At 43.5% G+C, this 27788-nt stretch overlaps 3 protein-coding genes across 30 annotated transcripts in view; 2 read left to right on the forward strand and 1 right to left on the reverse strand.

Moving 5' to 3' along the window:
- Syt11 (synaptotagmin 11) overlaps window positions 1–27788 on the reverse strand; it is an 84412-nt gene that overhangs the window by 44678 nt on the left and 11946 nt on the right.
- Window positions 1–27788, forward strand: part of LOC127232582 (GON-4-like protein) — a 117379-nt gene that overhangs the window by 11736 nt on the left and 77855 nt on the right. The window lies entirely within an intron of this gene.
- On the forward strand, window positions 1597–27427 carry LOC127232586 (GON-4-like protein). Its single transcript, XM_051198722.1, has 13 exons — window positions 1597–1787; window positions 5340–5393; window positions 6513–6614; window positions 8007–8047; window positions 10639–10742; window positions 15399–15597; window positions 16091–16177; window positions 17959–18127; window positions 18958–19102; window positions 20909–21059; window positions 23416–23532; window positions 23803–25842; window positions 27384–27427. The coding sequence occupies exons 1-13, from the start codon at window positions 1598–1600 to the stop codon at window positions 27402–27404; spliced, it is 3420 nt and encodes a 1139-aa protein (XP_051054679.1). The 5' UTR covers window position 1597; the 3' UTR covers window positions 27405–27427.

Raw genomic sequence — 27788 nt, forward strand, 5'->3', positions numbered from 1 at the left:
AGAGTAACCTTGTCTTGAAAAACCAACAACAACAACAACAAAAAAGGGAAATTAGTAAACATAATGTGTGATGTAAATGTACCTAAAGATTGAAAGCACAGTCAGATCCGTGGATGTGGAAAGGCTTTTGAGAAAATGTTTTATCTCTTCCTGAGAGCCACATGAAGGAACACATATCAGTATCATATACCTATCCCCATCCTAACAGAGAAAAATCAAACATTGCCACTAAGATCCGGAGGGAGGCAAAGGGGTGTTCACTTCTCCATCCTTGCTCAATATAGTGCAAGTTTAGCTAGGGTAGTAATGTAAGATAAAGAAAGTATAGGGATTTGCAGTGTGGTACACGCCTTTAATCCTAGCACTCAGGAGATCAAGGCAGACAGATCTCTGTGATTTTTGAGACCAGCCTACAGAGTGAGTTCCAGGACAGCCTCCAAAGCTACACAAACAAATCCTGTCTTGAAAAACCAAAAAAAAGAAAGAAATTATAGGGATTTGAAAGAATAATTTACATTTGATATACTGTATTGATTTATACCCTTTATAAGTGTGAGTGTTATGTCATATAAAATGTATATGTATTTCAAAGCTTTTATAAATGTTTTTGAAATGTTTATTTTAAAACTGTTGACTGTGTTGGGGAGATGGCTCAGCAGTTAAAGAGTGCTGGCTGCTCAAGTAGAGGACTTGCATTTGGTTCCCAACACCGCACATCTGTAATCTCAGTTCCAGGGTATCCAGCTCCCTCTTCTGTGGGCATTTCACATGTGTGATCCACATGCATACGTGCAGGTAACAGAGACACACTCATAAAAATTAATATTTTGTTAAGATTTTTATTTATGAGTGTTCTATCTGCATGTATACTTTTATGCCAGAAGGCATCAATCAGATCCCACTGTAGATGGTTGTGAGCCACCATGTGGTTGCTAGGAATTCAACACAGGACCTATTATGGAAGAGTAGCCAGTGCTTTTATTTTAACCTCAGTGCTATCTCTCCTGCCCCTAAAAATAAGTTTTTTAAAAAAAATTATCATACTTAGCTGGCAGATCATGAGCCATGATCACAAAGGTGGCTTATGCATTGCACACCAGATGTACTGACCCCTGAGATTTCTCCAAAGCTGGGAAATTTGAGTGCATAATTTGTGATAGTGGGGAACTGTGTTGACACTCTCCCCTGTAGAGAAACTTTTGTATTTAATGAAAAAATAAAAAAATTAATCAACAACCATAACTGACAACAATTGAAAGTTAGATTCAGAACAAAGTAAATTGTTTCACTGTAGTTTTGTTTGTTTTTGTTTATTAAGACAGGGTCTCACTGTACAGGCCTGGCTGTTTTGGAATTCTGTATGTAGACCAGCCTGGGTGTGAATTCACAGAGATCTGCCTGCATCTGCCTCCCAAACGCTGTAATTAAGGGCTTGGGCTACCACACCCAGTTAGAAAGACAGGAAACTACACTGTCTGGAGAAGAGAACTAGGTTTTTAAGTAGGGTGTGTTGCAGAGGGTGGAGTTTGGAGTTTGGAGAATTTGAAAGCATTATTTTCACCTACTGGATGCTTTTTCTTTCTCCTTTGACCAGCCCATGGATGGTAGTCTCATTGCATCCCGAACTCGGTCTAAGATGCCCCTGAAAGCTGTTTCTCTACGGCGACTAGAAGCTGAGCTTCAGGCTCCAGATATCACCCCGGATATGTATGACCCAAATACAGCTGATGATGAGGACTGGAAGGTGTGGCTGGGGGGCCTCTTAAATGATGACGTGGAGAACGAGGGTGAGTGATTTTGTTTGAGGTTATTAACTGCTTGGTTCTACTCTATCTTTTGGTTGGGAAATATTGTTACAATTTGGAAACTTTAATAGGGGGTTCCTGACTAGGCATGTTAGCTCAGACTTGTTTCAGCTATGTGGGAAGTTGAGACAGGAAGGTGCTGCATGAGGCTATCCTGGAGAACATAGCGACACTGGTCTCAAACAAAAGGAAGAGATAGTAGAGGCTGAGGTTATAGAGGGAGAACATGTACTTAGCACTTAGGAGGCAGCTGGGTTTCATTTCTAGCCTCCAAAATCAAGGGAACAAAGAATAAACACCAAAAAAAAAAAAAAAAAAAAAAAATCATGACAGAAAAAAGTTTTTGATTTTTCTTTGTTTGCATATCAGAATCGACATAGAGGATTTCTATGACATCAAATGGTAGATTCAGCAGGCTAAGGAATCTGCCACCACGCTGATGACCTGAGTGCAATCTCCAGAACCCACATGGGGCAGGGGACAACGGAATCTATTAAATTACCCTGTGTGTGTGTGTGTGTGTGGGTGTGTGTGTGTGTGTGTGTGTGTGGGTGTGTGCGTGTCTCAGTGTGTGTGTGTGTGTGTGTGTGTGTGTGTGCGCGCGTGCGTGCGTGTGTCTCAGTTCTCACATCTTCTTCTGCTTTAGGTGCCAGTCTCAAGCCTCAGGCTGCCCCACCTATACATTTGACCCTTCCTTGCATTTGAGTAATTAATTTAATTTGAACTAGAACTCAGAGGATCTTGTCTGTGGTTTAGTATGAAGGGATTTACAGACATGTAGATAGAGAGATACAAAGGAGATACAGGGGAAGGTGTCCATGTTCTCAATGAGCACATACCTTCCAGGGATCTCAAGTGTTCAGCTGTCTGGAAACACTCAGCCATACCTTTTGGTTTTATGGAAACTGTTGTTTAGCATGATTGGAAAAGACTGGTATAGACGACCAACCAGGGTTATCTTTAGACGTTGTCTGTTGAGGTTGGTGACTCTTCTGTACAACATAACTTTCCTAGTTTATGACCCAAGACCTCAAGCAGGTTCTTATGACTAAGATAGGTTGGAGAATTTCTTATGGGCATCCAATGGCTAGAGAAGAATGGAGGTTGTGATCTGGGCTTGGTGAGAGAGGAGTAGAACTGTTGTAGGACACCAAGTATTTGTCATAATTTTAAACATATTTCAGGATTCATTTAATTCATATTTAGATGGAACTATTTTTTATGGTAAGGATCACGGCATAAAAGTGCACAATTTGTGTGTGTCCATGGGTTTGTGGTCTGGTTTTTGCCTATGGGGCTCTAGGATTACATCTGTACCTCCATGCCAGCCTTTTTACTTGCATTTCAGGGTTCAGATTCACTTCTCCATCTTGTACAGAAAACACATTACTGATTGTACATGTAAGACTGTATATACAATTTTGTTGCTTATTGGAAGAATACTGAAGGAGTGGAAACTCTTGCTGAGGTCAGCTGTCACAGATCTGGGGCAGCAGGAATTCTACAGAGGAGCCGAGGCAGTGTCAGACCTTTCTTTGCTATTAGTGTTAGGTCTCTCCATTCCTTCTCTACTTTATTTCCTTTGTCATTTACCTTCATTCTTAAATTTTTTGGCATGACTAGAAAGCCTTAATTTCATCTTGCTTTGTCAGTATATCAGAAGAACTTTCCCCTGTTTGAAAAATCCAGCCAGATGTTAGTGGTGCATGCCTTTAATCACAGCACTTAGGAGGCAGAGGCAGGTGGCTCTCTATGAGTTTGAGGCCAGTCTGGTCTACAGAGCTAGTTCCAGGACAGGCTCCAAAGCTACACAGAGAAACCCTGTCTCAAAAAACTAAAAAAAAGAAAAGAAAAGAAAACTCCAGAGGAACCACTAAGATTGGATTGATCTATGTGCCTATCCCTTTGGTGGGTGGCATGGATGTAGAGTCCCTTTCAGCATATTGTCCTGGGGTTGTAGCACCTTACAATGTGGGCGAAGTATGCATATACCCATATGATATTTTACACTAAGTGGAATAAGAGTATTGATCAGATAAATGTTTTGATAAAGTAGAATCAATAAATGAGTGAGTTAGGCTAGGGATAGAAGGAACTAAACAAAAGAAATAGACAAGTCCTTAAACATACCTCACTGGAACGCTGTTACTCATATTGTACATTATTTTACATTTTTGATTTTGTACTTTCCTGGTTTGGGCATTGAATAAAGTCTATATAAGTGAAAAGATAGGTACCTGGAACTGGGCGGTGATGGTTCATACCTTTAATTCCTGCACTTGGGAGGCAGAAACAGACACATCTCTATGAATTTGAGGCCAGGCTTGTCTGCAGAAAAATTCCAGGATAGCAAAGTCTACACTGAGAAACCCTATCTTATAAAACTAAAAAAAGAAAACCCCAAAACTCCCCCAAAATGACCCCCCCCAAAACCAGAATCTTACTTATATCATAAATATATATATTGATGTGTTATGAGTATGTGTGCAGTTGAAATCAAACCCCAGGACTTTGTACTTGTTGAGAAAATGCTAGAACACTGAACTGCATCCTCAGCCCCAGATGTCACAGTTACAGGGATCAGTAGGCTCAGCAAGAAACCACCAAATACAGCCACTCTATGGAGAGAAACAACAGTTTTCATGGATAAAACCTGCCGGGCCTCCTCTGAGGAGAGTAGAGGGCAGTGCAAAAGCTTGTGTTTAGAGGAGCATATGATGAGGGAGGAGGGCACAGCTCAGCCACTAGAACAGCCCTGGGCTCAGTCAGACAGAGGAAGGAGGTGCTCAAGACATGCTCAGACCTTCAGTGCTGATTAAGGGCTACTGAGAAGTGCTTTAGCATTCTGTTTCCTAGCAACACCAAACACAGGTGGGACCTGGACCATCACCCTAAAATATTGCTAATCAGCAGTGCAATTTGGGAGCCTGCCTTGGGGACCTAACAGAGTCCTTTCCTAATTGTTGGGAATTTGTCTCCTTCCTTTTTCCACTATAATATCATGGTACAAATAGCCTTTACATGACATGTCTGTTTGGGGCCATTGAGATGACTCTGGGTAAAGATACTTGTTGCAGTCCTGGCTACCTGTGTTCCATCTCCAGAACACACATGGTGGAAGGAGAGAACCATCTTCTGCAGATTATCCACAGATCTTGACATGTGTGTGCCATGCTGTGTTAGCACCCCTCACATACATATTTGTAGCATGAATTCTAATTGGTCTTAATGATAAAAAATTGCAGACAGCTATCAGGAGGTGAAAGCTGAAGGAATGACAGAAGCAGAGCTGCCAGCCACGGGAGTTCTTACCTCTCCCAAAGGGGTGACCCTGTTCTCAGACTACCTCCTTAGACTGCATCTGTCTCTACAAATCCTCAGACTGCTCTGAGCTCCTGTCTCCTCTTGACTTATATTCCTCTCTCTGCCCAGCCATAGAACTCCTATCTCTACCTTCCTAGTGCTGGGATTAAAGGCTTGTGATCCCAAGTGCTGGGATTACTTTTGTGTGAGCTCTGTTTCTCTTTTAGACAGATTCAACAATGAATGTTGTTTGGAGGAGAGAAGGAGCCTGGCTCAGAGGAGAAAGTAGGTATGGCAACAAGTCAGCTATGGAAAGTGATATATACAAAGTATTGGGGGAAAATGTTTCCAAAAAATCAGGGGCATTCCTGACACTTGCCTGCAATCTTAACACTTGGAAGGCTATGTAGGAGGATCCTAACCTTGAGGCTGACCAGGGCTACATAGTAACTTCTAGGCTGGCTTGGGTAAATTAATATGACCCTGCCTCAACAGAAAGAATAAAGCCAAGGTCAATGAGATGAGATGGTTCTGTGTAAAGATGATTGCTGCCCAGCGCAATAACCCCAGTTGTGTCCTAGGACTCACATGGTGGTAGAAGAGAATCATCTTCTACAAGATGTTCTCTGAGCCCCACATGAAAGCTGTCTTAATAACTGTTCTATTGCTCTGAAGAGACATCTTAACAAAGGCAACTTATGAAAGAAAGTGCTCAATTGGGATCTTGTTTACAGTTGTAGATGGGGAATCCATGAGCATCATAGTAGAGAACGGTAGTCATCAGGCAGTCATTGCACAGGATTAGTAGCTGAGAAATTATATCTTATCTGAAAATTGGAGGTAGAGAGAGTGGGCCTGGGGTGAGCTTTTGAAACCTTAAAGTTGAACCCCAGTGACATACTGGCTCCAGTGAGGCCACAGCTCCTATCATTGTCCAAAACAGTTGCATCAGCCGGGAAGCAAACATTGAAAACTATGAGCCCATGAGTGCCACTCTCATTCAAACTACCACACATGCCAAGGCTTCGGCACACACGTGTACACAAATAAGTTCAGTACAATAAAAATGAATATCTATTCTCATTGGAAGATTCTTTAATTTCTTTGTTTCTACAGATAAAGGTTCAAAGTTGAGGTCTGGGCATGGTAATACCATGGTGCAATCCCATAATCTTCTAATTTAGGAAACAGAAGCAGGCAGATCTGTGGGTTTGAGGGCAGGCTGGTCTATTTAGTGAGTCCTAGGTCAACTAGAGATACACAGTGAGACTGTCTCAAAAAGCCAAAGGAAGAGAGAGAGAAACACACACAAACACACACCCACACACACACACACCCACCCACCCTGCCTGGGGGAAAAAAAGAGGTAGAGATTGAAAAACTATCTAAAATATTTCCCCCTAGATGAAGCAGATGATGATGATGATCCAGAATATAACTTCCAGGAAGATCTTGATGAACCAGACACAGAGGATTTCCGCACTGACCCAGCAGTGAGAATCAGTAGTAAGTTAGTTGGTTCAGTATTTTCTTTTCCATATTTATTTACTCTATAGATGTATTAGAGCTGATGGATAATTCAGATTTAGACAATTAATTTCTTTTGTTTATTTATGTAATTGTTTAAATATAGTGTATATTCAGAAAACTGTTATTTACTTGTATAACTTATAGTCCTATTTTGGCTTTTAATATTTGGCAAGGGTTGTATTATACTTAGTTCTTTTTTTTTTTTTCCCCAAGACATGGTTTCTCTGGTTAAGATTCCTGGCTGTCCAGGAACTCATGTTGTAGACCAGGCTGTCCTCAAACTCAAGACATCCTCCTGTCTCTGTCTCCCAAGTGCTGGGATTAAAGATGTGAACCACCACTGCTCGGCTTGTATTATACTTTGAATGCAAAAATTAATGTGAACATGACACCCGCCTATCAGGCAATGAGTCTAATAAGTGCTGTGTAGGTTGTTTGAGGAATGCAGTCTGTTGAAAGAGGTTGTCCTTCCTTAGAGGTCTTAGGATGAGAAACTGAGAAGCTTCTGTAATGCAAAAGACAGTTAATAAAGACAAAACGGCATCCAACAGAATGGAAGAGGTCTTCACCAACCCCACATCTGAAAGAAGGCTGATTTCCAAAATATACAAAGAACTCAAGAAGCTAGTCAATAAAACACCAAAAAATCCAATTAAAAAGTGGGGCCAGAACTAAACAGATAATTTTCAATAGAGGATTCTAAAATGGCTGAAAGACATACATAGCCATCAGGGAAATGCAAATCAAAACAACTCTGAGATTCCATCTTCCTCCTGTCAGAATGGCTAAGACAAAAAACAACAATGACAGTTTATGCTGGAGAGGATGTGGAGAAACGTGAACACTCCTTTATTGCTGGTGGGAGTACAAACTTGTACAGCCACTTTGGAAATCAGTGTGGCAGATTTTCAGGAAAAAATGGGAAACTTTTAATTTATTTCTTTTATTGACTAGCTCTCCAAGTTCATCTTGTTTTGCTTTAGAGGCAGAATCTCATTGTGTAGCCATAGTTTGCTGCTGACTTAAGTAGCTGGTGTGGTATTGACTTTCAACAGCTATGCTACATCACCTTCCTGAAAATTGCTTTTATTATAAGATCACTGGACATTTTCTGTATATCTTTCCATTAGAATTTAAACTTGATGAAAATAAACTTGTGTCTTTTGTTGTTTTGTGAATCCTAAGCATCTTGAATAGGAATTGAAGCATAGTCGGTGTTTCATAACTGTCTGAGTTACTGCTTGAAGAATGGATATGAGCATTTGTTCAGATGCCTTGGGAGAAATAGCATACATTCCCTCCCTAGATGTCTTCCTTACTGCAGAATGAAACTAAGTTCTACTAACATCCTTCTTTGCCTTTTCTCAGAAAAAGAAGTGAACGGGCTGATGGAGGAGCTATTTGAAACTGTGAGTAATGATTTTTGAGTGAGTAGCTTGGTGAAATTCTTTAGTAAGCTCTATCCTCTGCTGTTAGGGATTTTCACTCCAGCAGAATGGTCTGGCTGTGTCAGAGCCACCGAGAGTACAATGGCCAGGGAATTCTGACTCTTGATTATCCACATGTAGTTAAGCCTTTATTATCCATGGCTATTTCTAGGGGCCTATGGTTGCAGACTCTCATTTGGACAGTGACCATAGAGACATGGTTTTCACAAAATGGTCTCTTGATTTTAGGTTATGTTTGCGATGAAGGGGAAGTTTGTTTAGCCCAGCAAAGTTTGCCCTTCATAGAGAGTGGAGTGGGTGGTTCCAAAGGGGAGTAGCAGGTAAATGTGTCTGTTTAAAGGTATTTGGGTGTGTGAGGAAACTGGAGAGATGGCTCAGCGTTTAAGAGGACTGCTGTTTTTGCAGAGGATCCAGTGTGCAGTGGTTTACAGCTACCTGTGATTCTAGCTTCAGAGCATCAGACACCCCATCTGCATCTGGCCTTCATGGATACCCCCTTTTCTCTCTGTCTCTCTGTCTCTGTCTCTCTGTCTTCCCAGCTCTGGTGTGCACAGAGAAGCTGGTCCCTGGATCTCATGACAGCAGATTTAAAAAGCGATTTAGGAGTGGCTGGGTGGTAGGGTGGGTAGCGGGGTGCTGTGAAGGTGGAAGGACCCATCCTGGGCTGCAGAGCCAGCTCAATGATCCATGAGACTGGTCCCTGGCAGGCAGAGCAGGCTACTAAGCAGCAGGGTGCCACGTGGCTCCGCCCACAGCTTCAGCAGTGCTTGTGATGGCCTTGGCCCCAATCAAGGAGAAGTTGTTTGAAGGGGCGACCAGGAAGAAGATAAAGGACAAGAAGGGTGTGTGGTTTGAAGTTCCTGGTACGTTTACCCGTACATGTTCTAAGACCCACCTGCCTGTGTTTGTGGAGCAAGGTGGGGCTCCAAAGGGGTGTATGTGGTAGCATGTCTGAGTGCCAGAGATGTCTTTGTGATGGAAGAGTGGGGTCGAGCCCACAGGGCAAGGTTTGGCTCTTGGCTGACCACACTGGGGCCTTTGGGAAGCAGACAGATTTGTTACTGAGTGATCCTTTGATGTCCCTTGTTGGGAATCATGGCTTTAGAAGTTCTCCATGGTGATAGGCAATGGCATAGTAAAGGCCCTGAATGTGGAGCCAGGGCCTCAGCTACAGCCTGGCTTCCAGAACCTTTCACATCTTTGAGGCCCTGCCAGATGAAAGCCCTCAGTTCCTCCCGTCTCCCCCACCTAGCTCTGGGCTGAGTGGCCCAGCACCTCCTTACCTGGGCTATTTAACTATTGACCATACTTCTGCAATAAACAGTGTGGTTTGTGTCAGAAAAGGAAAGAAAGGAGGCAGTGATTGAGGAAGATAGCCTGCCTCACACTCTGATCTCTCCATTCCCATTAATACCCATATACACACATATACCACAAACCAAGATATTTCTGTGGGAGAGAATGGTGTTTTGGGTTATCTCTTCTCTCTCAGTTCATGTTACAAGTCTACCATTTGAAAGAGTTCTTTTTGAGTATATTAGCCATTGCTAATATGGGGCCTTGAGTCTCCTGAAGTGAGATTAGCTCCATTATAGCTCTGGTTTTTACAGAAGTGGTTTATTTTAATTATTTTTAATTTCTTGAGATTATAATAAAATTACTTCATATCACCCTTCCTGTTCCTCTCTTTAAACCTTCCTGCAGAACCCTCTTTGTTCTCCTGCAAATTCATGTCCTCTGTTTTCATGTCCTAATAGTTTTTATGTGTGTGTATATACACACACAAACATATATATATGTATATATACACATATATATACATATATACATGTCCGTAAATACCTAAGTACAACCTGTTCAGTGTCTGTAATATTAGTTGTGTATGTTTTTAGGGCTGACCATCTGGTATTGGATAACCAGTGGCTGTGCTCTTCTCTGGAGAAGACTATTTCTCCCAGTCCCAGCACTCCTTAGTAATCTGTAGTTCTTTGTGTAAGGTTGAGGCCTCATGGCCTTTCACCTGCTCATGCTAGCATGCCTGTGCTGTCCTTGTTCCTCTGGCTCTCTCAGTCTCTCCTGTCTCTCTTCCACAGTGTTCCCTGAGGCTTAGGTGCAGGAGTGTTTGTAGGTGAACCCTTTGTGATTGGGCTCCACAACTCTGCATTTTGAGAACAGTGGAAATATTATTTCCTATGTGAATGAGTGTTTTCCCTGTATGTCTGTCTGTATACCTCATGCCTGGTGCCTGTGAAGGTCAGAAGAGGGCATTGGATTCCCTGGACTGGAGTTACAGGTGGTTTGTGCTACCATGTCAGTACTGGGACTTGAATCTGGGTCCTAAGTAAGAACAAGTGTTCTTAACCCCTGAACCAACTCCCCCAAAGGGTCTCTTTTGTATCCCAACATTATTAAAGTTCCTAAGTTCTATAGTTTTATTAATACTTAGTATCCCTAGAGTGGCTCATGTAAGGACCATTTTCTCAAAAAACAAAACAAAACAAAACAAACAAACGAACAAACAAAAAAAAAGCCTCCTGTTCTTTTGCCCACAGTTCCAAGATGAAATGGGATTCTCCAATATGGAAGAAGATGGCCCAGAGGAAGAGGAGCGTGTATCAGAGTCTCGACCTAACTTCAACACCCCTCAAACCCTGAGGTATGTTGGCTGAGATGTAGCGGGAAGGGATAATGTGTTTCTGAAGAGGCTTGATATTTTTTTTTTGTTTCGTTTTGTTTTGTTTTATAAATTATTTTTCATCTTCCCTCAGCCTCTTGTTTAGGGTGAGGAGTCCTGGATGTGAGTTAGTTAACAGCAAACAAATAAGGCGGTCTCCCTGTTATGGGGCAGTACAGCTGTAGACAAAGCTGTGTCTGTTTGGGAAGGGAGAAAAATCAAAGCTGGCCCCAAGGGCATCCTTTCCATGCGAGTGGTGCTGGAGAGGTGTGTCACGCTTCACAAGGCCAGCCACAGAAACACCCCACTGTGGTGTTTAGATGTCACGTGTGTTCATTGTTTGTCTATAACATGTGACTTGTCACTTGGGCATTGTTGAGCAAGCCATGAGTGCCTGCTCTGATGTGGCAGGAGCCAGAAACATGCCTTTTTCTGAAAAGTTACTAATGATTGATAAAGTGTGATGTACTTATCTACGACTACTTCCTGCTTAAATTGGGGCATTGTTGTTGGGGACCCAAGAATGTTGGCATGCTGTCTAGGTTGTACGGTATCTTCTGGAGTTAGGGAGGTACAGCCTTAGTTGTAGCATTAAGTGAGCCTGGACTGCCTGGGACAAGATGCTTAGGAACTGCCTTGGATGCAGATTCTGGTCAGGTCCTTGTGCATCAGTAGTTTATTTGAAATCTGGTGGTACAGATAGACTCGGGAGAGAAGGTTAAGGAAAAATTTTTGTTCAGGATGTACATTTGAAACTTTCAAGCCCACAAGTTAGTTGTTGGGGGAGGGGAGGCCTAAGACCTGGGGAGAAAGTTCCTAATCTCAAGAATAGGCAGAGGTGGAGGTGGATTCAAGTAATGTTCCTGAACTGTACAAGAACTGTTTAAGTTTGCATAAAGAGATGAAAGTTTCAGATATGTTAGCATTACCACTGCTGGTAACATGTAGTGAAATCCACATTACAGAAAAGGCAGGAGACTCATGCCTTTGAGTCACAGTAGAAGCTTGGTACTCAAAGTGTTTCTGGGTTAAAAGCATCAACACTCTTCCCAGAGGGTTGCATATATAGAGTGGACAGAGATGTTTTTAGCACGGTGGAAAGCACTTTTATGTCTGTACTTAGAAGCAGAGGGAATTAAAAATATTTTTAAATAATTTATTTTTTCTTATTTTATGTACATTGGTGTTTTGCCTGCATGTATGTCTGTGTGAGGGTGTCAGACAGCTGTGAGCTGCCATGTAGGTGCTGGGAATCGAACCCGGATCCTCTGGAAGAGCAGTCAGTGCTTGCTCTTAACTGTTGATTACTCTCTCCAGCTTCATGGGTTTTTTAAAATTTGAACTGGTGACTTGGATAATAAGTAGCAGTGCTTTAAAAGGCCCAGACTAAGAACACATCAGAACTCCATTGATTAATGTTAAATATCTCATCTTTTGAAGTCTTAATGTAAGCACAGAGGGAAAGATCTCTGGAACAGTTTTCATTTTGTTTAATGTGCTTTAAATCACTTTCTTAGATCTTTCCAGCTTATGTTTACACACCTTAAAATACTTCTTTAGATTTTAGAATTGACAGAGACCAAATAGCTGTAAGAGAATGAAGCTTGAGACTGGCTGTTTACACAGGACTAGGACTGAGAAGGTAGTAGAAGCCTTGGAGGAGGAGCTGGTATGCTTGCTGCTGTTAACCTGACAAAACTATCGTTATCCTAATTGTCAATGCAATCAGAGATCTGAGCAGGGTAAATTTCACTGGAGTAAAAACAGGCAGTATAGACCTGGTAGCTCCTGAATCTAATTAAAGAATGACAGAGACTTACAGACTTCCTGAATAATCAGCCTGAGTTCCTCCATGGTAATCTTGATTTCACTGGGGCAGAGGTCCCAGGGCAGTGTCAGTCTTAGGCCTTCAGGCCCAGAAGGTCTAACAGACTCCAGGTCACATTGGCACAGCCACAGCAGCATGACTGGTTATTGTTGCTGTCTTATCATCTACTGTCCTGAAGAAGCAAGCAGAAGTATGTGTTGGAGGGGGGGGGGGGTAGTGGTGGAATTCCCTCCAGACCCAAGACTGATAGGAGATATCTTCTTAGGTAGTTGCTTGCATGTCTTCACAAATAAGCTTGCCTCTTTGCTGAATTGTATCTAAAAAGGAAAAGACAGAACACATGAATTTTCCTTTTCTAGCATTTAAAAAATTCAATATAATTATTTTGAGTGGGTTTCTGTGAGCGTATGGCTGAGGATCACATGCATGCAGTGACATGGAGGTCGGCAGGAGGCTTTGGGTCCCTGGAACTGGATTGTACATGGTGTGAGCCACTGTGTAGGTGCTGGGAATTGACCTGAATCTTGTATGAGCAGCAAGTGCTCTTTACCACTGTGCCATCTTTCCAGACCCCTCCTTTTATTCATTTTTGATTTTTCAAGACAGCCCTGGCTGTCCTGGAACTAGCTCTTGTAGACCAGGCAGTCCTGGAACTCACAGAGATCCCCTCCTCTGTCTCAGTAGTGCTGGGATCAAAGGTGTGTGCCAACACCGCCTGGCCTCCCCTCCTTTTCTTGTTTTCTATCTCTTGAGTCTAGCCCAAGCCTAAGTATGGCTTTGCTGACGCCCTCAACCTTTTCCCTTTCTCCCCCCACTTACCCACACCCATTCAACTCCATGTTAACATTAACAAGCCTTTTTACAGAGAGTAGGGGTTGTCTCTGAAGGCTACCTCTGTCCAATCATCGGTTCAGTAGCTAAGGGAATACTGAAGCAAACTTTTAGTGAAGTGCTTGCATGTGTCAGTCTATTAGGGACTAATACTGCTCTTGTTGCCTTAGATCATGATAAATTCCTTAGAGATGATAAATTAAATTGCTCAGTTTCTGTGCTGGCGCCCACTCAAGCCTGATCCTTTTTTCTGTCCCTATGTCTCACAATTTCAAGAGACAGACTGAGACACTTTTTTACTAAGTCTTTGATAGGGCTGGAGAGGTGGCTCAGTGGTTGGGAGCACTGGCTGTTCTTCCAGAGACCCATGTCCAATTGCCAGGACTCACTTGATGCCTCATAACTCGAGTTCCAGGCATCTGGTGCCCTCCTCTGGCCTTCTCAAGCATGACACCCTTGTGTCCTCTGACAGACAGCACATGGGAAGATGCAGAACTCAATACATAGCTCTAATTCCCCACGCCCTTAGGGAGGCCAGGCCAGACCAAGTAGAGATACCACCAGGAACGTCCATCTTGGTGAACCAGTGGGTTTTATTGGGGTTAATTACAGAAGCAGAAAGTATTCAAAGACAGCTCCATGCAAAACTCACCCCAGTGAATGTGGCAGCTCCCCTAATCTGCACACCTGGAGCACACTGCATGCAGCTCAGCAGTTTGGAGCATCCTTTCCAGGAGGCTCAGTTTGGTCTAACCTTCTTCTAGGATGCTCTCTTCCAGGTTTCTGCTGCTCTTGGATGCTATGCTTCTTGTTGGGAGCTTGACCTGTGTGAGAGTGGTGCTCAGCAGTCCTTATTGGTCACTCTTAGGAAGGAGCGGCCTGGTGAATCTGGTCAGTTCAGGGACTTCTGAAGTCATTTTGTTGAGTTATTTACTTCTGTCCTACTGTAGGGGTTCCTTGCAAAGATGGGATGTTTCAATCTTGGAGAAAATGGGTATACAACAATGTGGTACACAGACATGTGCCGGCAAAATTCATACACATGAAATAAAAATAAATAAACGTGATCTTGGTGAGACTGAGGCCAGGCTGGTCCAGGTGTGAGTTGCAGGACATCTCAGTTTAGGTCAGGCAACACTGAAAGGAGTTACAATGGGTAAAAGAAGATAATTTACATTTGGGTCATATAGTACTGTTTGAACTAACAGCTCCTTCTCTTCATGGAGCCTGCCTTGGATTTTAGTGTATTTCTTTTGTGTTACATTGTAGAAAGGCTTTGTTCCTCTTTCCTGTTTTTGTGTTTGGTGCTAGGAAACAAACTCAGAAGTCATATTAAAAGAGAAGTATTCACTATAGTAACTTAGGTATCTTCTCACCCTGGGGTTTGAAGAAATAAATGAAGGGCAGCTGTAAAGGAAAGGGCTGGAGTAGCAGGTAAATGAGAGACTAACTGGTGTACTTGTAGAAGATTCTCTGTCACTATTTGTAAGATATCTCCATTGGCTTTGCTAGAGTTTAAACCCAGAGCATCAAGCATTCTAGATATGAATTACTTCATTTGAATATATTCCTGACAGTCTGAGGAAATTATTTGGTTAAGGAGAATGCATGCTGCTTATAGTGAGATTTAAAGAACTAAAAATAAAAGTAAGTAGACATGGGCTGGAGTGATGGCTCAGTGCCTCTGAGTACTGAGTGCTCTTCCAGAGGACCCAGGTTCAGTTCCCAGTACTCACATGGCAGCTGACAACTGTCTGTCACTTGTGTTCCAGAGGACCTAACAACCTTCACCCTGACACACACGCAGGCAAAACAGTAATGCACACAAAACTTAGAAAAATCTTAAAAATAATACTATATTTTTTTTAATAAAAAGTAAATGGACATCGTTCAGGCTTGGTTAATATGTGTTTTCAAGGAATATGATGTAATGTGGACCCAGGAAAATATACGGATTTGCTTTTTCTTATTGGAAATAGGTTTGAGGAACCATTGGCCAACTTGCTGAATGAACGACATCGGACAGTAAAAGAGCTGCTTGAACAGCTGAAAATGAAAAAATCTTCATGCAAGCCACAGCCTGAAGTGGAGAGGCTTAAACCTCAGAAGGAGATAGTCCACCAGACTCTGATTCTGGACCCAGCACAGAGGAGCAGGCTTCAGCAGCAGATGCAGCAGGCAAGAGTCTTCTCATTGTCTTGTAATTGCATCGTCTCCGGCCTAACACCGAAGCCAAAAGGGAGTGTTGCAAAGTCATAGATGGCTGTCCTGGTTTCCATTGAAACCGTGGGGCATAGGACCTTGGGTCCACTAAGACCTTGAGAGAACAGCTTGTTCATGTCCTGTGGCTCTGTCAGGAAAGCAGATAAAGACCTGATAAAGCGCAGGATCAGGGAATTCAGAGTTCTAGGCAATGCATTCAAACTTGGGGAACTAACTGTCTGTATTAGCTTTTCTTCTTTCAGTCTTAGTCTCTCTAGTTTGAGGTTCAAGTTTGCCTGAGTTTGTGGTCACGTTCAGAGGAACGTAACCCTGAAATTCATGCCAAGATCCTGGGTTGCTCTAATCCCTCTGAGAAGCAAGATATGTGTGATACGTTTGCAGACTTCTTAGTAAGATCTGTGTTTCTGAAATGGCAACATTTAACACATCAGTTTTCTTTCCTCCTCAGCATGTTCAGCTCTTGACACAAATCTACCTTCTCACCACCTCCAACCCCAACCTCAGCTCCGAGGCCAGCACCACCAGAGTATTTCTGGTAAGGTTCCATGCTTCCATAACTCTGAAGACTAAAGTTTGACGTTAGCTTGACAAGTGATTTTTTTCAGTGTTAATGTTATTCGCTGATTATACTCTGTACTTCTTCTTCTCTACTGGATGTGTTAGGTCACTGTACCTACTTTCTGGTGGCTTCCTCTGTGTGCTTGGCCGAACCCTGAGTCTCAGGAAGTGTTTGCCATGTCATCTCGATTGCATCCCCCTCATCTTGGGGTCCTTTTTGCTTTTCCTTCTTGAGAGAGGGTCTCATGTTGTGCTTGCTGGCCTCAGAGTCACTGTGTAGCTGACTTTGTCCTTGTGATCGTCCTTCCTCTACTTCACAATTGCCCCAGTTACGGATGTACACGAAAGTGTCCGGTTTATGGGGTGCTGCGGATATAACCCAGGGCTTCTGCATATTAGGCAAGCGCTCTACTAACTGAGCTCCCCAGCCCACTCACCCTTTGTTTTTAAGGATGTTGACTTTGACCTGTTTATTGTGCTCAGCTTTAATGTTTAGTGTAGAATTAGTCCTGCTTGTGACATTTTAAGTGTTTTGAAAGATTTAGGGATCCTCCCTAATGGAGGTCCTCCCTCATTCCCATTCTCCCTTTCACCCCTCCTCCCTTTTCTTTCTTGTAGAGTTAATAGTAGATCTGTGAATGGAGGTAAGAGAAACTGTCACTGGGAGGGGCCCAGGAGTCGGTGCACCCTGGAGAAAGTGCTTTTGTGGTTCTGTGATGTGTTTGCTAATAAGCCCAAGTGCTTTGTGGAAAAGAGTCTCTTTACTTGGTACTGTATTCAGATGACGATGAGAAAGATTTCATTTGATGCATTATTCAGAAAACTTTTCAGAATTAGATTTATATGTGTGTGTTTTGCTTGCCTGTATGTATGTGTGCAGGGTTGTGCTTGCTTGCTGGTGTGGGCAGAGAAGGGTGTCACATCCCCTGGAAGTAGAGTAATGGGTGGATGTAAGGCACCATGTGGATGCTGGGAACTGAGCCTGGTTCCTCTACAAGAGCAACAAGTTTGTTTTTTTTTTTTTTTTTTAAACCTGCTGACCACCTCTCCAGACCTTTTTGTTTGTTTCTTTCTTTGTTTTTCAAAACAGATTTCTCTGTGTAGATTTTGAGCCTGTCTCGTGTCTTCCTTCCAGTGTAGGGATTAAAGGCGTGTGCCACCACTACCTAGCTTCAGAAAATATTTCTCTAAGAACAGGAGACAGTGGTGTTAGTCCCCTTTATTTCTAGTAATTTGGTGAATGAGAGAGGAGGATCATGAGTTCAAGGCTGTCCTGGGCTACAGAGTTAGACTCAAAAACAAAAAAAAAAAACAAAAAACAAAAAAAAACCAAACCAAAACAAACAAACAAACAAACAAACAAAGAAAAAAACGGGTGTGTATGTGTGCTTGTAATCTTCCCCTCACCCTTCTCCCCTCCCCCAGTGCTGAGGTTCAAATCCGGGTCTTTGAGCATTCTTCTCAATAGCTCTGTTGCTGAGTCCTGCTTCTAAGTTGGGGATATAGCATGCATCAGTAAGACTGGGTAATGTTCACTGTGAGACTTAAAACAAAAGTGTGACAAATGAATGTAGGTCCATTCCCTGAATGGCTGAGGGCAAAGACAGAGAAGTCACAATGGAACAGTATCAGTTAAGAGAGATCTTTGCCCGCTTCTATTCCTATAGCAGCAAGGGCCCTTGCCCCTTCAGAGGTTGAGGGCTGTGGTATTAGTTTTCTGGAGTCCTCTGAGATCTCCTTTGTGTCCTTTCTTGTCAGAAAGAGCTGGGAACTTTTGCAGAGAACTCTGTCGCCCTGCACCAACAGTTCAACCCCAAGTTTCAGACCTTGTTCCAACCCTGTAACTGGATGGGAGCTATGCAGCTCATTGAAGACTTCACACAAGTCAGTGTTGACTGCAGTCCTCAGAAAACCACCAAGAAGACTGGTAAGAGATGCATGTGTCAACTTCGGGTTTTGGTTTGCATTGGGAGATGACAGTCTTTAATAATTTTTATGTACAATTCTTAGGGATGGAGTGTGTAGAATATACTCTATGTTTTCTGCATTTTATCCTTTATATTCTAGGCTTTAGCATTGCATGTTAAAATCTATGCTAGTGTAAGTCTTGGAAGACAAGAGGCAAAATAGGGATTCAGGAATCCTTGTTAAATAGTGGAGTTGAGTGAATCAATGCCAGAATCAACATTTCATTTAAAGTGGGAATGTCACTTATACTCTCTGTGTATTTTAAAGTCATATTTACATATTTACACATACACACACAGGTTTGAGGGGTAGACATCGTGAGATATAGTACCATAATGTCCAGGACAGCTGTGGGTCCCAGGAATTGAATTCAGGTCGTCAGCCCAGTTGCAATTTTCTGGACTGACCCATCCCCTGTCATCTAGAATACCAGATGTGTAAAAAAGAATAAACAAAGTATAATTTTTATCTTGGTAGAACAAAAATCTTGCTGAAGTTCTTTGTGTTGTAAAGCATTTTTACAGAGAAGGGTGAAAAGATGTGTGGGGATAACAGTATGTGTGGGCACTGCTAGGTGCTAATTTATGTTCCTGTCTCAGGGGATGAAGTGACCCACACAGGAAAGGACAAGGGAATCAGCTTGATTTCGCTCCTATTAAGAGTATGTTAGGTTGAAACAAGTGGAAACAAGTGGGGGTCAAGTCACAGAAGGAGATAGAGCTCTGCTTGATGCTAAAAAGGATTTATACACTTTTGTGAAGCTCTTTGGTCATAAATTTTCTCTTACAGCCAGTGAATTTCCCTGTTTGCCAAAGCAAGTGGCTTGGATCCTGGCCACAAACAAGGTCTTCATGTATCCAGAACTCCTTCCAGTATGTTCACTGAAGGCAAATAATCCTCGGGATAAGATCGTCTTTACCAAGGCTGAGGACAAGTAAGTTTACTGTGTGGATCAAAGAATACATTAGCGAAAGACAGAGACAGTCTTTTCACATGGGCGATAGAAGATGTGTATGACAAAAAACACAGACCAAAGGAAAGCCATGGAGAGGCACAGAGTTTCAGCCGTGTCTTTTGCAGAAGATGCCTCATTTGTTGTGGTTAAAACTTTTTTTAAAAACTTATTTCAAGTTTTCTGTAGATGGGTATTTTACCTGCTTGTATGTCTGTGCAGCAAGTATGTAACAGTGCCCACAGAGACCAGCAAAGGGTACTGGATCCCCTGGAACTGGAGCTGTGCACTGCTGTGAGTCACCATGTGGGTGCTGGTATCTGACCCTGGGTCCTCTGGAAGAGGAGGCTGTGCTCCTAAGCACTGAGCCCTCTGTCTAGCCCTGCCACACACATTTTTGAAGCATATAATAGCATTGCTTAATCTTGTTTCTTGGAGAGCCAATCTTGTAGTAGTACTGAAAGTAAAATGTTTCTAACCTATTGTTCTCCTGCCCAAAGACAATGGTTCTCGTTTGCTTTACCCTTTATAGTCTTTTAGTTTGTGATCCTCCTCCTACCTTCTAAGAGGTGGAAATGCAGGTGTGAGCCATCAGCCTGGATTATAGTGTGCCTGATGTTAAATAACTTCGGGCTTCCTGTATGCTAGGCGCTGTGACTTACTGCCTCAGCTCTCTTGGGATTCTGATGGCGTTTTAGTAATTTAAGGAGTTTTGTAATTAGCTTTTTCAAAGGCATAAAGACTTTCCAGTGGGCGCTGGCCCAGGCCTTTCATCCTAGCACTTGGGAGGCAGAGGCAGGTGGATCTATGAGTTGGAGGCCAGCCTGGTCTACAATTGAGTTTCAAGTTACCCAGGCTTACACAGAGAAACCCTGTCTGGAAAAACAAACCGACAACAAAAAGCAAAGACAAGGTCTTCAAATTGTCATTTTAATATTTGAGTTATCTATTATTTATTGTTCTATGAGGCAGGCCCTCATGTGTCTAATACTGTACTTGAAAAGACTATGTTCCTGAGGATGACCTTGAACTTTGAACCCTCTTGCAGGTTTCAGTTTTGGAGATGTTTGTTTTATTTATTGTTTTTTTGAGGGGGTGGTCCTGGGGTTTTGCTTTTTATTTTTTGGGGCTGACACCACGTGTTATTGTATAGTTTGGGCAAGCCTCCAGCTTAGAGCAGTGCTCCTGCCTCAGCCTCTGAACAGGGTTGTGATTGCAGGAGTGTGCCACCATGTCTGGAACATCCACTCAGTGGCATATTTTTGTTGCTACTTTTGAAATGGGACCAGTCTCATTTGTGCTGGACCAGTGCAGTATCACTAGCCTTGATTATGTTATCTTTGACACCAAAGTGAGGGCCTCTGGAGTTCAGTCCTTTGTCTTTCCATATAGTAGGCGAGCACTGTACCCAGTGAGTTACATCACAGCCCTTGTTTGGTCCATACAGGGTTGCCATGCACCCAGGCTGGTCTTGAACATGGCATCTCCTGCCTCAGCCTCCTGGGCGTTGAGAGTGTGCCACTGGCTGTCTGTGTTCTTCTGTGTTTTTATCACAAGGCTTCACCAAGGATGTTTGTGCAAAGAGCGTTAGAGAGATTTTGCGTTAACAGTGCTGTGGGATTAACCCAGGGCCTTCCCCATGGCACTGACCCCTTCATGTTTGTTAAAATACTGAGCTCACGGTAAGTATCCGAAGGTGTGGAAAGTGTTTGTGAAGCAAGAGCAGTTTGGAGAGCTCTTTTGAAGAAAGGCCTGTGAAGTTAGGTTGAATCATTGCTTCTCTCTCAGTCTGTTAGCTTTAGGACTGAAGCACTTCGAAGGCACTGAGTTTCCTAAACCTCTAATCAGCAAGTACCTTGTAACTTGTAAGACCGCTCACCAGCTGACGGTGAGAATCAAGAACCTCAACCAGAACAGAGCTCCTAACAACGTGATTAAAGTGAGTGTTTGCTCAAGCTCCCTGTGCCTCCTGCAGAGGAGCACCTAGCCCTTTCTCCTCCTCCTCTCAGCCCTCAGTGAGACAGGGAAGTCCCTCCAAAAGAAGACTAATTTAAAGGATAATTCCTCCCGGTGTGTTAGATTGATTGTCTTTCCCTTGTAAGGCAGTGATCCATTAATTTGCTGGGGAATATCTTCATCATAGCCTCTCTTATGAAGTCACTCAGGTGAGAGGGTTCCACTAGCCCTCCATCCTTCCAGCCAGATTGCTTCTGCCTTACCCTAACGTTCTCCAGGTAGACAGTATTGGATTTGCAAACTGTCTCCAGTGTGCCGCTTTCTTTTGTTTCTAAAGATTTGTTTTACTTTTTAATTAAGCATGTGTCTGTGTGTGGGTGTGTGCAAGTGTGTGCAGTGGCCCAGATCCCATAAAGCCGTAGTCACGTGTAGTTGTGAGCCACCTGACGTGGGTGCATGTGTGCTGGGATCTGCACCGGGGTCCTCGATAAGATCAGGACCTGCCCTTAACCACTGAGCCACCTCTCCAGCTTCCAGTGCTGCTTTTCATTTAGACATTTCTGTCAAGGTCATGCAGAACATGCTTCAGGAGTCAAGGAAGCTAGGTGTGCTGTTTCGGCACCGGTCTCTGCACCCAGGTGACGGAGACTCTAGAATTGATGTGAGTTTGGGAATACCCAGAGCTCCATAACAATATCCTAGTTCAAAAGTGAGAGAGAGAGAGAGAGAGAGAGAGAGAGAGAGAGAGAGAGAGAGAGAGGAGGTTAAGCAGTTTAAAGAGTGACATTTTCTTGAGGCTTCTGTTATGAATGTGTTTCATCCCCTTCCGTTGTAACTCATGTTTTTGGGAGGTGGTGTACTTAACCACCTCAAGATATAGCAGGTTCACAACTGACTTCTTGGTGCTTTGGGATTAAACCTGATTTATTAACCTCAGTCATGGATCCTTGCCTTCTTGTCTCCCTCCCTTCCTCTGTCCCTCCTTCCTTCCTCCTCTCCCTGCTTCCCTGCCTGTCTCCCACTTTCCCTCCCTCCGTCTCTCATTCTCTCCCTCCCTTCATCTCTTACTTCCTTCTTCAGTGCTAGGAGTTGAGTAATCACTAAACCACATCCCCAGCTCACCTTATTTGCTTTAAATGTCTTTGTTTGTGTGTGTTTTTAAGATGTCATTTAGTATGGGTAGTTGTGTGTGCCTGAGCATATGTGTACCGTGTGTGTGCAGGTGCCTGTGGAGATCAGAACGGGACATTGTATATCTGTAGGTACAGGTGGCTATGAGCTGCCCATTGTGGGTTTTGGAACTGAACCCGAGGTTTTGGTAGAACAGCAAACACTTAAGTGTTGGCCTCTGTATGCAGCCCCATCATTGATATTCTGGTTGACTGACTGATTGATATGCTTTTTCAAAATCACACTTATTTACCTTGAAGTGGGCATGTCCATGCCACAGTGCACACATGAGGTCAGTGCACAACATGAGAAATGATGTTCTGCTTTTCCCCCTATGAACTCAGTTTCTTATGCTCAAGCCAACTGCCTGTCCCATTCATTCTTTTCACTATTTATTGGTTTGTTCATTTGTTTTTTGAGATGGAATGCTATGTATAGGCTTGACTGTCCTGAATCTCACCATGTAGACCAGGCTGTTGTTGGCTCAGTGAGATTCCTCTGCCTCTGCTTCCCACATGCTGGGATACTATGTGTGTCCCACAACCTCCAGCCTATTTACTTTGAAAGGATGTCTTTTTCTTCCTCTTCTTCCTCTGCCTCTCCCCCTGGGAGTACAGCTCCTCACTATCCTGTTCAGTTTACTGTATCTTTTTCACTTAGCCCAGTTACTTGCTTACAAGTAGCTTCTGTGTGTGAGATGAGGGTTGAGTTATGTGTGCAGGATGAACTGTTTAGTAAGATTATTTCCTTCATTGGCTTCTGATATAAACTACTAAGTTTCCCTCCAAAGGGTCACTGGAGAAGATAGTTTTGAGTGTATTTGTTTGTTTATTCAGACAGGTTTTTTTTTGTTTGATTTTGGGTGTGGGTGTAATAGCTTTGGCTGTCTAGGAACTCACTTTGTAGACTAGGCTGGCCTAGAATTCACAGAGATCCACCTGCCTCTGCTCCCAAGTTCTGGTATAGTTTAGTCTTAGTGGTTATCAGAATGGATATTTGCATTTATATATTGGATATTTGTGAAATTTTCATTAATTAGAGATACTTTGTTTAAAGGCAGACATATTCAGCATTTACAACTGATACATTTGTGTGTATGTGTGAAATCATCAGCCACCCCATTTTCCAGTGTGAACAAATAATACTTTGATTTGTGTGTTCATGCCTAGTTTTATAAGAAGACCAAACAGCTGCCAGTTCTGGTGAGGTGCTGTGAGGAGATCCAGCCACATCAGTGGAAGCCGCCCATAGAGAAGGAGGAACACCGGCTCCCATTCTGGTTGAAGGTCTGGCCCTCCTTCAATGTCTGTGTGAGGCAGGAGTCCCTAAAAGTTCCTGTATCAGTTAAATGATAATTCCCAATGTAAATTCAGGAAGAATTTATGCACTTGGATGTGCTTTTCCTAGAACACTGAGGCATGGAAATCCCTTCTTGGGACCATATCTTGAAACTGTCCTCTACTAATCTTCTACTGATCCTTATTCTCCAGAAAGCTAATTTTTCTTTCCCCCAAATTCTGCCACATGCTAGAGCACATTGTTCTTGTTTCCTGTAGGCCAGTCTGCAGTCCATTCGGGATGAACTTCGGAACCTAGCGGAAGGTACTGCGGAAGGAGAAAATGTGACCCCAGCCTCAGAGACCAGTACAGATCAGCATTTGGAGAAAGCCAGCCCTGAGTTAGGGAGTGAGACTCAATACCCACTGCTGATGCCCAATGGTGTAGTACTCAAATTGAAGCCAGGTTATAAGCCTTCCTCTAGAAGGGCTTGGCGACAGAAGCGGCTGTTGGTTCAGAAGCCCGTCCTTATCCAACCTAGCCCCTGTGTTCAAGCTTCGTTCAACCCAGGGAAAATAGCAACCTGGTCAACTCAGTCAGAAGTCCCTCCAGGCAACAGGGTAGTTCAGATTCCTCATCTGATCCAGCCAGCCACTGTCTTACAGACACTTCCAGGGTTCCCTCCAGTGGGGGTCAGCCGAGAAGATTGTATTGAGTCTCCTGCAGCACTGCCAGCTATGCCTTCTGGCCCTGAAGCCAGGGCCAGCCTCCCCCTCCCTCTGTCTGAGTCTCAGTCACTATTGCCTTCTTCCTCTGCACTCAAGATCATGCTACCCTCGCTTGCTCCTTCAAAATTTCGAAAGCCTTTCTCAAGGCGGAAGCCCACGAGAAGAGGAGGAACCAAGGTTTCTCCCTGTGTGAAACCTCCCCCCATCATCCACCCCACACCTGTCATCTTCACTGTCCCTGCCACCACAGTGAAGGTTGTAAGCCTTGCCAGTGGGTGCAATGTGATCCAGCCTGTTAATGCAGCCGTGGCCCCAAATCCCCAGACCATTCCTATCACCACTCTCCTGGTTAATCCTACACCGTTCCCCTGTCAGTTAAACCAACCCCTCGTGGCCTCCTCCATTTCACCCTTAATTGTTTCTGGCAATCCTCTGACACTTCCTGTGCCCTCTGTTGCTGAGGATAAGGCCCACATGAACATGGATGTTACTGAAGAGAAAAATGCTCCTCAAAACCCTGACTCCACATTAAAACCCCTGGAACTGACTCCTTTCTGTGCTACTGTCTTCTCCAAGGAGGAGCCTAGGCCATGGCACCCTTCCTCAGGTATGGAAAGCCAAGAAATGTCAGAAGCAAATGCCTGTGGATGGCCCATTGTGAAAACAGAAAGCCAGGAGGGATCTTCTAAATCGAGCACCTGTGGCTGGACAGTTGTGAAAATAGAAAGCCAGGAGGTATCTTCAGAATCTAGTACCTGTTGCTGGACAGTTGTGAAAACAGAAAGCCAGGAAGTGTCTTCAGAATCGAGTACCTGTGGCTGGACTGTTCTGAAGACAGAAAGACAAGAGGCACCTTTGGAATCTAGTGCTTGTGGCTGGACAGTTGTGAGAACAGAGAACCAGCAGGCATCTTCAAAATCAAGTGCCTGTAGCTGGACAGTTGTGAAAACAGAAAGCCAGGAGGGATGTTCTGAATCGACCACCTGTGGCTGGACAGGTGTGAAAACAGAAGAGGATGGGCTTGCTTTTGTGCCATTTCCTCAGCATCTCCCGGAATCTCTGAACTCCACATCAAAAGATTTAGAAGAAATGGTCAAGATGGAAGCTGAGGATTGTGTGGGAGAAATCCCCAGCAGATTTCCTGAGCAGGGCTTTGCTAAGAAAGTGAAAGAAGAATGCTCTATGGAATTGGACAGTGGCTCCCATCAGGGGAAGCAGAGTAGTTCCAGAGAGATGAGAAAACAAGCAGTCGTGCAGAGGGAGGAGCCTCAACCAGCTAAATCCCTTTCTGTGTCTCAAGACTCTGCTGATGAAGGGGCTTCAAGTGGAGATGCCAGGAAAGGATTGCCAAAAAGCACTCCATCCTGCATGGAGCAGGAGAGGGTACTTCGCAGTCCTCCAGGGAAGCCTGAGGACTCAGCCAATGTTGACAGTCAGTCTGTGGGGACCCCAGCAGGACCAGACCCTGGAGGAGAGAGAGAAGGGCCTGAGGATGAAGAGGAGGAAGAGTTTGATGACTTCACCCAAGATGAAGAAGATGAACTGTCATCAGCCTCTGAGGAGTCTGTGCTTTCTGTCCCAGAGCTCCAGGTAAGAACCTGAGTAGTTTCGAGTATATAGTGTCACTAGAAAGTTGTGTTATCTGACTTTTGAATGCATTATGCCACATAATTTACAGTCTTGTGTCAAGTGCCATAGAATGGGAACATTCTCTTTGGGTTAAGCTCATTTAATTATTAATTTGATTCATTTGAGCATACTTTATCATTTTTATAGTTATTTTAATTGTGTGGGTGTGTACATGAGGTTTTATATGTGTAGAGGTCAGAGGAACAGGTTATCTCCTTCCAGTATGTATGTCCCAGGAATTGAGCTAGGTGTCAGGCTTGACCACAGTTGTCTGTACCTGTTGCCCCATGTAACTGTCCGTTGAGCATACTTTAAATGACAAACAAACAAGCAGGCTGCAGGTAATATGATACTGTTTGCCATCCTTAATGGGTTGTGTGCATTTCCTGGGATCACATAGTATAAGGAGAGAACTGATTGAGTTTATCTCCTGATCCCCTCCCATGGGTGCCTCTGTATGTATGTATCCTAGTGCATGCACACAGACATAAATAGGCTTAAAAAAAACAATAACCTGTGAAGGGGGAAAGATGGATCTACAGTTAAGAACAGTTTTTGCTCCTGGCAGTGGTAGAACAGGTCTTTAATCCCAGGTCTCAGGTGTTCAGCCTGGTCTACAGAGTGAGTTGCAGTACAGCCAGAAATACACAAGACAAACAAAACAAAACAAAAAAAAACAAACAACTATGTTAGGAGTAAGATTCCCCCCTCTCCCCGCCACTCTGTGGTCAGGTCCCATAGCCGCACCACCCCATATAACACACACAGACTCTGTATTTGATATTATGCTGTTAGCCAGTTGCTAGTTTCTTGTCACCTAGCTCTGTCTTAAATATTAACCCATTTCTGTTAATCTAAGGGCTTTCACATGGTCTCCTCTTACTGGAGAGTGGGGCCTGCGTCTGCTCTCTCCAGTCTCACCATGCTGACTCCTCCTTACTACTTCCTCTAACCTTCTTTCTCCTAGTCCCTCCTATCTTCCTTTCCTATTGCCTAAAGCCAACAGTGCTTTATTCATCAACCAGTAAGAGAAACATATTTACAGAATGACATCTCCCATCACAACTACAACAAACAAGTCCTTAGCGGTCCTAAGTTTGAGTCCCAGCATCCACATATCTGCTGGCACTCAACATTAACTCCAGTGTTAGAGGATCTGGTGTTCTCTTTAGGCGTTTATAGCCATGTAGTACACAGAACTACATGCACATAAAACACTTATACTCAAAATATAATGATATAATGATTAAAAAAAATTAGCTAGACCATTCTGATCACACCTTTAATCCCAGCACATGGGAGGCAGAGTTGGCAGGATATCTGTGAATTTCAGGCCTGACTGGTCTACAGAGCTATTTCTAAGATATTCCATGCTACAGAAAGAAACCCATCTCAAAATTCAAAACAAAATTAAAAATGCTCTTAAGAAATAGAGGAATAAATATGTAATAGCACATGTACTTGACATGTGGAAGGCCTTATTTCAATCCCCAATTCTGCAGATAAGAAGCAAAGAACAATGACAATCAAAAAAATAACAACAAAAGAGGAGGAGGAGGAAGAGGAAGAAGAAGGAAGAAAGAAGAGTTTAACGAGCTCCTAAGTGTGGGTCATGGCAGAGGAAAGCTGTCCAGGATTTGGCCAGCTATTCATAGGCATGTGCTGTTGCCCGGGCCTGTCCTCAGTACCTTCAGGCTTCACGCATTCAAGGTGGTGTCCCCGCTTTACCTTGGATCCTCCTAACACTGCTCCTGTACTTGGGCCTTGTGTGAGCTGCTAAGAGTCCTTGTAAACATCCTATGGGGTGCTTTTAGGAAACAATGGAGAAACTGACTTGGCTGGCTTCTGAAAGGAGCATGAGTCAGGAGGGTGAGTCTGAGGAAGAGAACTCCCAGGAGGAGAACTCC

Source organism: Phodopus roborovskii, unplaced genomic scaffold (assembly GCF_943737965.1).
Source record: "Phodopus roborovskii unplaced genomic scaffold, PHOROB, whole genome shotgun sequence".
In the NCBI taxonomy this organism is placed as follows: Eukaryota; Metazoa; Chordata; class Mammalia; order Rodentia; family Cricetidae; genus Phodopus; species Phodopus roborovskii.